The sequence below is a fragment of the Cicer arietinum genome, chromosome 1 (assembly GCF_000331145.2).
Source record: "Cicer arietinum cultivar CDC Frontier isolate Library 1 chromosome 1, Cicar.CDCFrontier_v2.0, whole genome shotgun sequence".
Taxonomy (NCBI): domain Eukaryota; kingdom Viridiplantae; phylum Streptophyta; class Magnoliopsida; order Fabales; family Fabaceae; genus Cicer; species Cicer arietinum.
This window is the reverse complement of record NC_021160.2, coordinates 47,891,920-47,907,222: the sequence shown is the minus strand read 5'-3', so window position 1 is coordinate 47,907,222 and position 15,303 is coordinate 47,891,920. Positions and strand designations below refer to the sequence as shown.

Genomic DNA, 15,303 nt, shown 5'->3' with positions numbered 1-15,303 from the left:
TCAAGGAGCATTTATGAGAGAATGAGAACGAGAATCGAAAAATACATATACACATTGTCTAATAAAGACTGAAACTAGTTTTGACATTACTCAAAACACTAAGTCTAAACTAATTAGAAGACTTTTAGAGTTGCAATTTTATCATACCTTATGTTTAGTACACATCTCATAATGACGTGATAAAATATATATGATATTTAAAGAACAAAATTATCCTTAGGAAAAAATAACATATATTTGTCCCAAATTAGCTTGTAATATTTTTTAATTAACAAAAAATAATGATAAAATTAAATAAGCAATGAAAACATTTATATAATTTTAAAAAATATCAATTTTTAAATTAAAAACTTATTTAAAAGAATAGGAAAATAAAAACTAGGGGAAATAAATCTAACTAAGGAAAAGAAAAAAGAAAGAAAAAAAGTGCTAAAAAAGTTACTCAAATCATGCAGATTTTCTGGCCATAGAATGGAAATTACAGAATATACTTGTGCATATTTTTTTATACAAATGGATAATAATTATGCACAAAAGTATACAATTTTTTTTATATTTATCCAAAATAAAACTTTCAAAACAATTATATTTAAAATACTCCCATAATAAAAATTGGAGTTTTATGAAACAAAATAATTAAAATATTTTAGATTTCAAAATTCAAAAATATTATTCGAAAAGAATTTCCTTTTATACAAATAGTTGCATACTTTATAGTAATACGAGGAGAATAAAATATCATAAAAATTATCTATATATACAATCGTTTTGTAAGTCACAAAAGGTTGAAATAATTAAATTACGACTAATTAACTTCATAGAGTGAGAGATTTATCTTTGTATATAAAGTCATTGAACTTTCTACGGTGTCATCTCAATATACAATTTCATAAATCAACAGTAAACTATTATATCAAAATATAAGACGTTAATAATAAATGACACAATTTTATAATAAGACACAAAGATGATATAATTTAAATTGCCTTTAGAATTGATAAAATAATAATAATAATAATTTTGATAATATTTTTCAAGTGAGCATCTATTTATAATATATTAGAAGAACATCAACCTTTTATATATCTTTGAAGCGTAGTTTTAACATCTTTATATTTTACAACATATCTATTTTAAAAGATAATTTTTTACTCAAAATAATACTTTTATAACTCTTCTTACAATTTAAGAAAAAATAAATAAATTAATTTTATGGTTAAAGTCGCACAATACACACTTATATAACTAATATTAATAAAAATAAGACAATTTTTCGTAAAAAAATATAATTTCAAAAAGTTATGAATTTAACTTACCAATAAAAGACACATTTAAGTATTATTGTTAATATCAAATAATTTTAAAATAGAATTTTAAAAATTCATTTAGGGACATTTTTAGACTCAAATCTTATATTTTTACAAATAGTATAAGATTCTCATATTTAATTAACGTCGTATCTTTATATATTTTACTAGATCTTTCCAAAACAAAATCACATGTATAACAATAAAAATGATTCAATCTTCTTGAAATAATTATACAAAAATATGCTTGGTATAAATAAGTTCTCAATTCTGATTTTATTCGTATCTTTATAGATTTTACTAGATCTTTCCAAAACAAAATCACATGTATAACAATAAAAATGATTCCATCTTCTTGAAATAATTATACAAAAATATGCTTGGTATAAATAAGTTCTCAATTCTGATTTTATTGCAAGATAATAAAATATCAAACCGATTGGTTTGAAATAATATTCAATTTTCTAATAAACAAATTTTCACAAAAATCAATAATAAATTTTTACAAAAATTTTGGACAAAAAATTATGAAAATAAAGTATTTAGAAATACAATTTAATCTTATATAAATTAATAAAAATATTTATATATGTCTAAAAATTTCAAATATTTAACGAAAATAATCAAAATATTATTTAGTTATTATTTGATTCACGTGCCCCAACCCACTTGAGGCGCGAGTGAGCCTCGGCATCTTTTTCTCACGCATTGCAAGCACGAACAATGCAACACTTGCGCCAATTTAAATTTCATAGCTTCGGCCGCATCCGAGTAACACACTGTTATTAAATAATTGGACTTAATAGAATATCATCACAATCCATTCAAAAATAATATACTCATAACAATTAACCATATTAATAATAATTTATTTCATTTCATAATTGATAAAAGATTCATCCAGGTCTAATAAAAAATTGTTCCGGTAGCATTTGAACTACATTGACACCGCAAACAATTTCAATCAATAATTTATATAATTTTAAAAATCAAAACACAAGTATATGACCTTTATTAAATTTCAGTTCCCCATAATTCAAGCAGTTTCCAGTGAGATGCATCGAAGCTATGATAGAAACCATCCTTTCTCAAAGACCAATAAATGATTTTATGGCTTTTATCCCTCTGCTCAATATAGGCATCCCAAGTATTAAACCATCTAGACCAAATAGCAAAACACTCCAAACTTTGATTTGCTTGGACTGTTATGTTGTAGTGCTCACCGACATCTATATGAGAAAAAGAATCTTGGTCGCATCGAATTGCCAAATCACCTAAAGTGTTGTCGGGTAAGTTGTTTCGTATGTCGAAAACCACTTTGTGTGGGGTCACAAGTTTTGTTGTAGTGCTTAGAAAATAAAAAGAGAAGAAGAACATGAAGAGTGTAAATGAGGTGAAGTACTGGTGAGAAGAACCCATTGTTTTGTTTTGAAATTGGTGAAGATAATATTTTAAATAGGTACATACATAGGGATGGGAATAGGCTAGTTCGTTCGTCAACACCTATGGCCTAGTTTATTTATGGTATGGTCTGACCTATTTAATAAAAAGGTTAGGTTCAGCCTATTTTTAAAGTTTATTTATTTAAATATGTCAGGCTCAGACTTATAAAAAAACCTATTATGTCTGACAGGTCAGCCTATATATATTTTACTGTTTATTAATGTTATTTTTTATTATTATATTAATAATAATATCTCCTATTTTAAATTCTATCAATAAGGCAATCAGTAGTCATTCCATATTCGGTAGCGTTTCATATTTGGTAGTTGTTTCATATTCGGTAATCATTCAATTAGTCAATCACTCAATAGTCTTCCATATTTGTTTTAGAGGAAGTAATGGGTGCGTTTGTTGTAGAAAAAAATCTATTATTTGAAATCAAAATTTATTTTTTAGGGTTTAAAAGATGTTTGTTTCATATTTTTTAAAAATTATTTTGTTAGAAAATCTCCTATTTTTAATAATAATATCTCCTATTTTAAATTCTATCAATAAGGCAATCAGTAGTCATTCCATATTCGGTAGCGTTTCATATTTGGTAGTTGTTTCATATTCGGTAATCATTCAACTAGTCAATCACTCAGTAGTCGTTCCATATTTGTTTTAGAGGAAGTAATGGGTGCGTTTGTTGTAGAAAAAAATCTATTATTTGAAATCAAAAGTTATTTTTTAGGGTTTAAAAGATGTTTGTTTCAGATTTTTTAAAAATTATTTTGTTAGAAAAATTATTTTTTGTTTAATATATATAGATATGTACATTGATATTGGTATATGGAGAGTATCATGTGGTATGAGTAGAACATTTAAATGTTTTAATGTGAATAAGACTTTTAAATAAACTTCCAGACTAGACCAAGCCGGAAAAAAAAGCATATAATAGGCCGTAGGCCAGACTTAGGCCTAAACAATTAATCGTAGGTCAAACTCAGACCTTTCAAAGTCTGACCTAACATATTCTCACCCCTAGACATATGTAGGTAATATTTTAAAAATTGAACATAATCTTTTTCCGGTTGAACCATAAAAATCAAATCATGTAATTTGAAAATCTCGCTAATTCAATTTATGATTTTGAATTTTAATCATTTATGATTTTGAATCCTTGATTTTAGTCATCATTTAAAAAGCGTAATTAAAATTACAAATATATTGTTTATTATAGTCTACTCAAATATTTCAAATTATTTTTAGACTTTATTTTCTTAAAAAATATTTATAGATGTGGAATAAATCTTTATGATTACTCAATCATTAAAAAAAAATCTATGATTATTTTCAATATTATTTTCATCAAATTTTTGTTAGTATCAAGATAAGAAATTTCTCAATTTAGAACTAAAAGGAAAGTGTCGTTGAAATTATTTTTACGTATTTTGCCGATAACTATATTGATCATTTTGTGTAAATTTCATGTTTTTCAATCATTTTCTCAAAAATCAACGTTGAATTAGTTAAAGCCTTGAATAAATTTTGGGGCGTTACACGGTTCCTCGATAACACAAGATTTTCAAAAGTGTTGAGAAGACTAGAAAGTCTCTACTAGAAAGCCTAAAGAGACATTATAAAAATTCAACTCGATAAGCGAGTGATTCAAGGATTTTTTAGAAAATCCATATACTGTGTTTCTAGTAGGATAAAGAGGCTTCAAATTTTAGTTAGCTTGGAGAGGCAGAAATAATAATACTCAACTCAAGAGGTGCGTGAAGCTAGTAGACTTGAGGAATCCCGTTATTGTAGCTTCTAGTGTACTTGGAGTGGCTTTGAACATTACTTAGTTTTAGAGAGGCTTTAAAAACACTCGGTGTTTGAGAAGGCGCAATTAAGAATTGTTTTGTGGATTAAATCTCTAATTTTACTAGGGTGAAATCCCTCTGTAAGGGAATGACAAGATGTAACAATAATCATTGTAAAGTAGTATAAAAAAATTGTATTTTTATTTTTCTTTTTATTTTATGCTTCAGTTTGTTATGCCTCATCTTCAAACATCATTTTACATAGTTATTTGAAAATGAAGATAATCTTTTGATAAAGAACTAGTTAAAAGAAAAAGTTTAAAATGATCAACACAATTTAAACTTTAATTGATGATGTTTTTCAGTATCTTCACTTTTCTTATGTATTGGGTGTGTTTTATTCAAATAATACGCAAACTTTACATTGTTGGTAGCAACGAGGATTTGGGTTTCATCAAATGAAAATTTGATTGTCTCATATATTAGGCGATTTAGTTGAAAATCGTTCAGAGTTGAAAAAACTAGACATAGCTAATTAACAAGTCAATAATGAACTAGTATAAATATATGTGTTTACCTTTCCCTTAATTGCATCTTAATTTAAAATCCTCTTCAATAACTATCTTTGAGAAAGGTTTTTCACAACTTATGTTTTAAAAAGTATTTTATAATCTAATATAAGTCAACTCCCTTGTAATTTTTATCATGTTAAATCTTATCATGTGTTTGAGACACACGTGATAATATTATTTTATCATACTCTTTTTATATAAAATAAAAAATAAAAAAAGTTTAGATAAAGTTGAGTTTTGAAGGCTCTTCAAGGTCAATGCAGGGCTCAAGGCTCATAGAATCGTGACAATGGTACTTATAGATTATACACCAATGTGGTCCCTATGCTTGTAACAGGAATTCTACCCATGCTCTTGTGGAATATGAATAAACTATTTACTAATTGAACCAATCTTTATTGACTTATTTTTGTTACTCACAAAATGGTTTGCAACAAATTTTGAAAAGGGATTGAATAAAGTTTTAGGTTTTTAAAACGGTTTTCAAAAAATATCGAATCGAATAATAGAAAAATAGATTTTATAAATGTTGGACTCGTGTAGTTTAGTGTAATAGAATTCATATTTGAAGGCTTTAATAAATATTGAAATGGTCATGCTACTACTTTTTATTTTTATTTTTACAGATGTATCCATCTTTTATAACCACAAATAGAATAGACAACTACTTTTTATAATTAAAAAAATTATTTATTAAAGCCTTTTTCGATCAACATTTATTGAAGTTTTAAGTAGTCATTATTTTATTTTATTTTAAATTGTGAGCACAAAATTATTGTGGATTAACAATATTTTAGGTCTCTTCAACTTCAACCTATAAGATAATTAAAGTTGGTCCATTTTTCTTCCACCTTAGGGTTAAAATACTCAACACACTTAATTTTTCTTCTCTATCAATTTCACCCATAATTTCCACCGGTCATCTGACTTGCAAAATCATTATATGGGTTATGGTTTCTTTTTAAGTAGTCAGTTTAGTAAAAAAGTATAGATTTAAACTATTTATTTTAAAGGAATATAATTAGGTTATTTAAAATCTTTATTTATGTAATTAGAATCCATGCAAAAAAAAAAAATTATTTGAGAGGGATAAAAATTAAAAATTCCTCACAAAGTTGTTAATAGTGACGGATTAGACCACCTCTATTTTTGCAGCAGTTAAAGTCACCTCTAAAAAAAATTATTGTGGTTAAAATTGTCATTAAATATTATTTTTAATCAACTTATTTGTGTCAGTTTAAACCATCTCTAAAGTGATTATATTTTTTAAAAATATATATAGCAACGGATCAAACTGCCACTACTTTTAAAAACTAAAAAATAGGAAAAATTATAAAATGAAATAAAAATTGAACAAAGAAAGCAATAGTAAAAATTGTGAAGAAAGAAAGAGTTAAAAAGTTTAGTGAATAAATGTGTGAAGAAAAAAAGAGAGAAAAACTTAATAAAAAAAGTGTGAAGAATAAAAGTAAATACATTTCTAAATCAAAAGAAAGAATGAAAAAAAAAGTTAAAAAATTTATTTAAGAAAATTTTATGGGAGATAATTAGAGAGAAGAAATGTGCGAATAAATGGGATAGAAAATGATATTGATATGAGTTTTAATATGAATAGTTGCGATTGAAAATTATTTATGTATCACGTACATGACTAATTAATTAAACAACTCACGTGTCTTTTTGTTCTAATTTTAGTCATTCATAATTTGATCAATGATTAACATTCATTCTTTTTACTTTTTTATTATAAAAATCTTCTTATTTAATATGTGCATAAATGGGATAGAAATGTGTGAATAAATGGGATAGAAAATGATATTGATATGAGTTTTAATATGAATAGTTGCGATTGAAAATTATTTAAGTATCGCATGACTAATTAATTAAACAACTCACGTGTCTTTTTGTTCTAATTTTAGTCATTCATAATTTGATCAATGACTAACATTCATTCTTTTTACTTTTTTTATTATAAAAATCTTCTTATTTAATATGTGCATAATTTATTTTTGATTCAATGGTTACAAATATATTTTTTAACTCTCACATAAAAAAAACCCCTTTTCTCATTTGATATGCTATATATATATATATACTCCATGTCAAACACAAGATAGTTTTCACTTATACATAAATAAATTTTAGTGTTATGTTTTACATCTTTATATAGGTATTGTGATTACACTTATGTTTTAATATCCAACACATGTCAATATTAGATATACGTTATGTCATTTTTTTAACACATGTCAATCTTAGATATTGTCACTTTTTTAATTTGTTATCAATATTGATATATCACGGAAGTATCGGATCAAATACGGTTATTTAGATAGTTGTTTATTGTATGTTTTATTGTATGTTTTACTGTCCATCATTTTGTCCAAGCTAGTGGCAAAATAAAAGTGTAATGGCATTATTAAAAAATAATCAAATGTATTTGTTATTGCTTCTTGCGGACTCAATCGAGTTTGGTGAAGAGCATAGAAAGTCAACGAGGACCCAGGGGCAGTCCAAACATGCTTCGAGGCCTAAATAAAGTTTGAATGTAAGGCTTTTTTGTGCAATATAAAAATTATCGATCATATATATTATATCTAATAAAATTAACAGATGTATTGGCTCCTTTGCTTAAATGTCTTTATTATGTATACAAACTAAATAAATTTGGAGTTTTTATTCGTAACAATTTTTAGAGGCTTAAAATAAAGGCTTGTTTGACGATGATCTCTAAAGTTATTTATGAAAAAATATTTATTTGTCTATTTGATTTTATTTATCTATTTTAATATAGACTAAATTACATTCGCAGTTTTTTAACTTAATTTCAAGTAACGTTTTAGTCTTTTATATTTTTTTTCCTGAGTTGGTCATTTATTTTAATTTTAAGTGACAATTTGATATTTTATGTTTTAAAATGTCAACAATGTTGTCCAACAAAAATTCAAAAAAATCATCAAATTTTTCAAATAAAACCCATAAAATTCATTATCATCTTCAATAAAATACAAATTTAATCAAATTCATAACTTAAATCTTGAAATAAACTCATATTTTCATTCTTTATTAGATGTTGTTGGAGATGAAAATATGAGTGTATTTAAATATTTGAGTTATCGATTTGATAAAATTTGCATTATATTGAAGATGATTATTAATTTTATGGATTTTTGTGATGGTTTTTTTGAATTTTTGTATAAAAAAGGATAACATTGTTCAAATTTTAATACATAAAATATCAAATTGTCACTTAAAATTAAAGAAAAAAAAAAGATAAATGACTAAAATGTTACCTGAAATTAAATTAAATGACCACAGATGTAATTTAACATTTAATATATTATCAAAAGTTAAGATTTGTTTCACAATATCAAAAATTCATATTGGATATAAATAAATAAATATAGAGAATTAGATCAACATCTACTCCATTTGTATTTCCTCGGTCCTCTAGTGTTAGATTAAAATATGAAGACCCAAACTCAAATGTGAAAAAAAAAAAAAAAACCAAGACTAACTAAGCTTGAATTTTTCATTATAAAGAGATAAGCTTGATTTTTTTTTTTTATTTAAACAACCGTTTTATAAGAAAACCAATTCACTCATGCGACGCGAGGATTTTTTATTTAAATATTTCAGTTTTTTTTTTTTTGAAATTGTTTTAGTTTAAAAATAATTTACATGAATGTTTTACTTTTTTGTTCAAGTAAAAAATCACTTATCCGAGAAGCGACTAACTAAGAATTATTTTTAAATTTTTATAGAAGGTCGCTTTTTTAAAGAACGACATGCAACTACACTTTTTTTTTTAACATTTGTTATTATTTAATAAATTAAAATTAATTAAATTATTTAAAAAATAAAAATATTAATAATAAATTAAAATAAAATACATTAATAAATTATAAATTAATTTTATATTTCAATTATTATTATTATAATAAATAATAATTATTATAATTAAAAATGATTATAATTAAAATGATTAAATTATATTATAAATTTAAAAAAAAAATACATTAAAATTAAAAAAAAATACATCAAATTTGTTGCAAATAATAATAATAACAATTAAATAAAAAGAAAATTATATTAATATCATGAAAATGAAACAAAATACATTAAATTAACAATAAAAATACATCATATTTGAGAAGAAAAAACATCAAATTTATTTCAATGATGTCCACCTAAATGACCTTCAGTCCCACATCTAGGATGTCGTCGAACTCGTCTAACTCTCTTAACGAGTTGAAGTTTTTCTGGCTCATCCTGATTTTGATCATTTTCCTCGATGTAAGTTGTAGGTGGATTAGAACCACTGTCACATGATTTGATAAAATTTTGAGATTGAAGATTATACATCGAATCAAACACACATCATAAGCTGACTCATGAGTTGTGTAGTGAGTTTAAAACAAATTATAGAAAAGTTAACGTTATGTCGGATAACTGGAGGTTGGTATTTCTGGCACTGACGAAACGTAATACTAAGTCGGTGGTGGATCATAACATGAAACTTTAGTAGGGACATGTAGATGAGGTGATCATAATGCAAGTTGTGAAAGTGAATCCTTCAATTATAGTGAATGTCATTATTGCTCATATTCGATCTTTACACAACTACACACTTAGTTATAGAAAGGTCTGAGAAAAAATAAAGCGATCGAACAAATTTATGGCAAATGGAAGAGTCTTAAAATCAACTCCCACAATGGTTGTTGATTATGCAAATGTTTGCTCCAGGAACCAAAATGGAAACCATCTCAGTTTATCATGAGAATAGTTTGATAGGTGGGATAAAGATTTTTCATAGACTATTTGAGACTTTCGTTATGTGCATATATGCGTTTTTAATTATAATTATTTTAATTTAATCATTTTGATTATAATAATTTTTTATTATAATAATAATAATTAAATAATTATAATAAGTATTTTTATTATTTATTATAATTATAATAAGTATTTGTATTTTTTAAATAATTTTAATTTATTGAATAATAATAGATGTTTAAATGAAAAATAAAACAAAAAAAAGGTGTAGTTGTGTGTCGTTCTCTAAAAAAGTGACTTATAAAAGTTTTTTTAAAAAATTTTTAGTTAATCGCTTCCTGATTTTCTACTTGAATAAAAAAAATAAAATCTTCGCATAAATTATTTTCAAACTAAAATAATTTAGTAATTAAAAAAAACTGAAATACTTAAATAAAAAATCCGCGATGCGACTTTCCACCTAGAATTCATTCTTCTTGTTGTTGTCATGATATGGAAGTCACCTCCTCATAATCCGACTTCACATTAAAAATAAATTAAAATATTTATTTAAAAATAAATGAGATTAATCGTCACACATGTGTCACTATAAAATATTTTATATAGTTAAATTAAAACTACTCAAATATATTATATTATTTTAAAAATAATAATAATTAAAATTAAATATTTATAACGATTCGATAGTTATGATTAAACGACATTATAAAAAAATTCTATTAACTGTATATATAAATTATATTTAAAAATAGTATACAAATTATATAAATTAATTTTACATTTAATATAATTATTTAATTTATCACATTATATTATACCGTTTATAAATTAAAAACAATTCTTACTATCTAGTGTTGCGACGGTTTTATTTGATGGCAATGTAATTATTTAATGTGATGGTGACGGTGACTGGATATTATTTTACACGGTCGGTTAGTGCACTAACTTTTTTTTTGGGTTATAATTAAGTTAATTGTGATATGTGAAAATAATAATAAAAATAAAGAAAATATTGTTACAGAAAACAATAAATGCAAGGTCGCCTAATATATAAGGATGTCTAAATATAAGATTTAAAGTGAATTTTTAAAATTTTAATTTAATATTATTAAATTAATATAATTGGTGTTATGTAATATTTTCTTTTAATTGATTTAATATTATTGAGAAAATATTCATTTAGAAAAAATTTATATATTTTAGTTTTAAAAATATTAAAAATTAATAATTTTTTATAAAATAAAAATATTTTTTGACATTTTTTAATTAAATAAAATTTTGTTTTTATAGAGACATAAAAAGTTTTGGTTTAGTAGTCTTATTCTTTTCTTGAATAAATAGTATAATATATTCAAGAATATATAAACAGCTCTATGGTTAACTTTTCCTATTGAGAATTTGTGATAAGTAATAAAAGAAAATTGTGACAAATAAATCTATGGTCTTAATCTATTTTCAACTTTTTTGAAAAGAAAAAGTTAAATAGAGAATTAATGTTTATATCAATGTAGTATAAACTTTTAGAAAACAAGAGTATTTGAATTAGCTTATTTTGTGTTAAAAATAATAGTCAAATCATGAAAACACTTTGTGGTGATTAGATGGTCTACCTGCTGATTAGCATCAAAATAATTTAAATACATGCTTTTTGTAAAGGGAAATAGATTCTGCAATCCGTATGCCTGTATTTATGCACTCAAATTGATGTATCGATTATTGTTAAATTAAGAGTGGACAGTTTATAAAATATTCAAATTTTAAATATTTTAAAATTTAAACTATTCAATTTAAATTCATCTATCACTAATATGTTGATTATGAAAATGTAGTCTCTTAATTGTAGGAAACCCTTAACACCCACGTTTAGTATGTGTTTGGTTAGAGAAGCTTCTAAAACTTCTTTATCCTTATATTAGAGAAGAAGAGAGGGAGTAGACTCAAAAGGCCAATTTATATTTATTAAACTATAAAAGAGTAATTTGTCAATTGATATAATATATAACCCAATTAAACAAATCCCAATCAAATAAACTAAAAGACTAATTTGGTAAACTAAATTATATTGTTTATCTTTTTATGAGGAAAAGTTATATTGTTTATAGATATATATTATATTGTTAATTTATAAATTAGATTAAATTAAATTTAACAATGCAGTATAAATTTTAAATAATTCACTATAATAAATAAAATATCTAGCTCTAGGTATAATTAAAACCTATTTTTGGTAATTATACATTTAAACACAATTTTGATCTCAACTACCTAAACAACATGAATTGATAATAATCACTTTCGAGTAAATGTATCTAGATATAAATTAATTTATGCTAAATTCACTTTTGATTAAAATCAATTACATTAAAATCAAATATATTAAAATCAACTATAGCAACTACATAATCAAATACGTGTTTAGTGTTGACATCTACTTGAATTTAAAATGAATAATAAATCAGTTGAATGTGTAAAAGCTAAATTAAATTATACAAAACGTAAAAATTACAAATTTAAATTTTTCTTTGTTATAACATGACAATGTAAAAAATTGGAATCGTCTGATTTTAAATCGACGGTTGCAATGATTTTTACTGAATTTTTATTAATGTTTAATTTTAAGTGTTCAATTTTAAATCAAGTACTGAAATTTCCCTCCCCTCCCCTAAGACAAGGCCTGGTATTTAGGTAAAGATTCTTTACAATAGGTACATAACATGTCCATCCAACTATTGAAGTCCAATAATTTACCTTGGTGGTGCACATGGTTAGGACATGGAGAAAAGTCCAGCCACACACACAAATCCAATCACTACTTTTTCTTCACATCACACAAAGGAAGAAAAGTTCTTCCATATATGATCATGATTTATTCTTATTCACAATAAGGCCAAATATCACTCAAACTTCTATAGGTAAAATAAAACCAACAAGGACCCTCCATTCATGTGCCAACAATGAAACATTTACCCCAACATCGATTATGACGTTGACACCGGAACACTAATAATATTTTTAAAAAATAAAAGTAATTAAATATAATTTATCCAGAAGTCAAAATTGATTATAAATATATAGAATTGATTTTAACATGTTTGATTGTTGAGTATAATTGATTTTATCTCTAGAATTGATTTCAACTTGAAATTAAGATTCGTAACTTTTGATTCTAAACGTGATTTTTTCACTCAAATTCTTGTTCAATTCACTTTTTATATTAATGTATCAAAACATAAATCACTTTATATTTATCTTATTTTCAACCGAAATCAATTTTATAAAATACATGCATTCAAAATAATTTTTAGTCAGTGCATAATCAATCACACAAATTATGTCAATTTCAGACACTAATATGTGTGGAAGACCATGGCACAAGATAATGTTTTTACTGTGATAGAAAGAAGTTGCTCTTTGGTGGGTCAATAATGTGAAAAGATGTAGCACCTTTCCTAAGATTAAGCTGTAGATGCTGTCTCCTACAACTTTTTGGTAATTGATTACTGCCAACATTGCAGTGAAATGAGTCATGGGGTTCTGACATTTGACAGATCAAGAAAATGAGTGAGATTTAAACATTGAACCAAAAATTGTGCATATATATATTAGGCTGCTAGTAGCACAAGCTTTACTTCACAAGTATGGTAGTCATGGAAGAATTCAAGCACTTTGTGATTGTTAAGTTCAAAGAAGGTGTTGAAGTTGAAGACCTCACAAAAGGGATGGAGAAATTGGTCTCTGAGATTGATGTTGTCAAGTCCTTTGAATGGTATTTTTATGCATTTAAGAACAACATTATATACTTTATTAGTTATATGAATAATCATTTATCAAGAAAAAAATATAAGAACAAGCATTTAAGATTTTATGCTTCTTCATTTTATTTAGCTTTGATAAGGTTACTTGACATGTACTTCCAATTAAGGTTTTAAATTGTGGTATGTGATATTGTGGAGAGTTGAAGTTAAATATTGACTTTAATACATCATAAACATTTTTTGATTGGGTCACAATCATGGTCCTAGTCATGTCTATACTTTCGTTATAACATCTGATATTGCAGAGAATTGTAGTCAAATATGAGGTTTTGATTTGTTCATAGTTTAATTATAACACGTGATATTACGAAAAGTTGTAATTAATGACCTTGATATGCCACAATTTATTTTTTATTGTGACCTTATTATTATTATTATAAACTATTTAATTATGCAAATCTTATTAAACAGGGGACAGGATATTGAAAGCCTAGATGTGTTGAGACAAGGTTTCACTCATGCATTCTTGATGACATTCAACAAAAAAGAAGACTTTGCAGAATTTCAAAGCCACCCAAATCATGTTGAGTTCTCTGAAAAGTTTTCAGCAGCTATTGAAAAGATTGTTCTGCTTGATTTCCCATCGACTCTTGTCAAGAAACCAGCATAATCTTGAAGCATGAACAAGATATTCAAGTAATAATAAAGATTTCATCTTTAAAATTTGGAATCTGTTTAAGTGTGTGAGAATTTGGTTGTTTGTGTCCTGTGTTTGTAGTAGTTCAGTTGTATGGTTGTTACTATTTGCAATTTGAATTTGAACTGTGACTTTTGAATGGTAAAGATAAACACTTTTTGCCTTCTAATAATTCATGGATGGTTTTTTTTAGAGGATATGCGCGGTCCTTTTTAAGATTAGACGGTCCAGATTAAGATTAGACGGTTCAGTTTTTAAACATATTTTATTATGATTATTAAATATAAAAATACAAATTTACCATGGAGACCGTCCAATCTTATCAGACAATTGTTGATTCCTTAATTATAGGATTGCATATAATTCGAATTTTAGTATATGTTATGTTTTAACACATTTTTTAGATTTTGTTTTACTTTTGTGCATTACTAAAAAATAAAACATTTCAAGTGATGATAAGAAGTCTCACATTAATAAAAAAGTAGATGTTGTGTGACATATAAATAAAGTAATCCATATATCACAATGTTGCTAGAATCAAACTGAAGATTAATATATATATATATATATATTTTCTTAAAAAACCATTGAACCCAACTTTATCCAATTCAACACCGATTTAATCTAATTCTATAACATTGTGAACTAATTATAATTGAATTAATGATCAAACTAGTCAGTTTCTTTCTGATTAAACAGGTTGAACCAAGTAATTACTTATAAAATGTTTTATACAAGCTAATTCTAAGTCAACAACTTGCATACTAGCTCCCCTTTTTTAGTTTTCTTATATTTATCAAAGTGAACGATTCTGAGTGACAACAAAGAGCTTTTGATCATGTCCTTTACTAATTTGGAGAGAATAACATCATCACTTGGCTTGCCTAAAAGTGCCAAGACACAAAATCTACTTTAACATGGAATATATAGAAAGACTCAATGGTGTGGAACATGCATAGC

The 15,303-nt window shown here is 24.9% G+C and overlaps 1 protein-coding gene across 1 annotated transcript; it reads left to right on the top strand.

The window, feature by feature from the left end:
* Positions 1-13,404: 13,404 nt before the first annotated feature.
* On the top strand, positions 13,405-14,535 carry LOC101513840 (stress-response A/B barrel domain-containing protein At5g22580). The gene is made up of 2 exons (XM_004487465.4): positions 13,405-13,657; positions 14,118-14,535. Exons 1-2 carry the CDS (start codon positions 13,530-13,532, stop codon positions 14,314-14,316), a joined length of 327 nt encoding a protein of 108 aa, XP_004487522.1. The 5' UTR covers positions 13,405-13,529; the 3' UTR covers positions 14,317-14,535.
* The last annotated feature ends 768 nt before the right edge of the window (positions 14,536-15,303 follow it).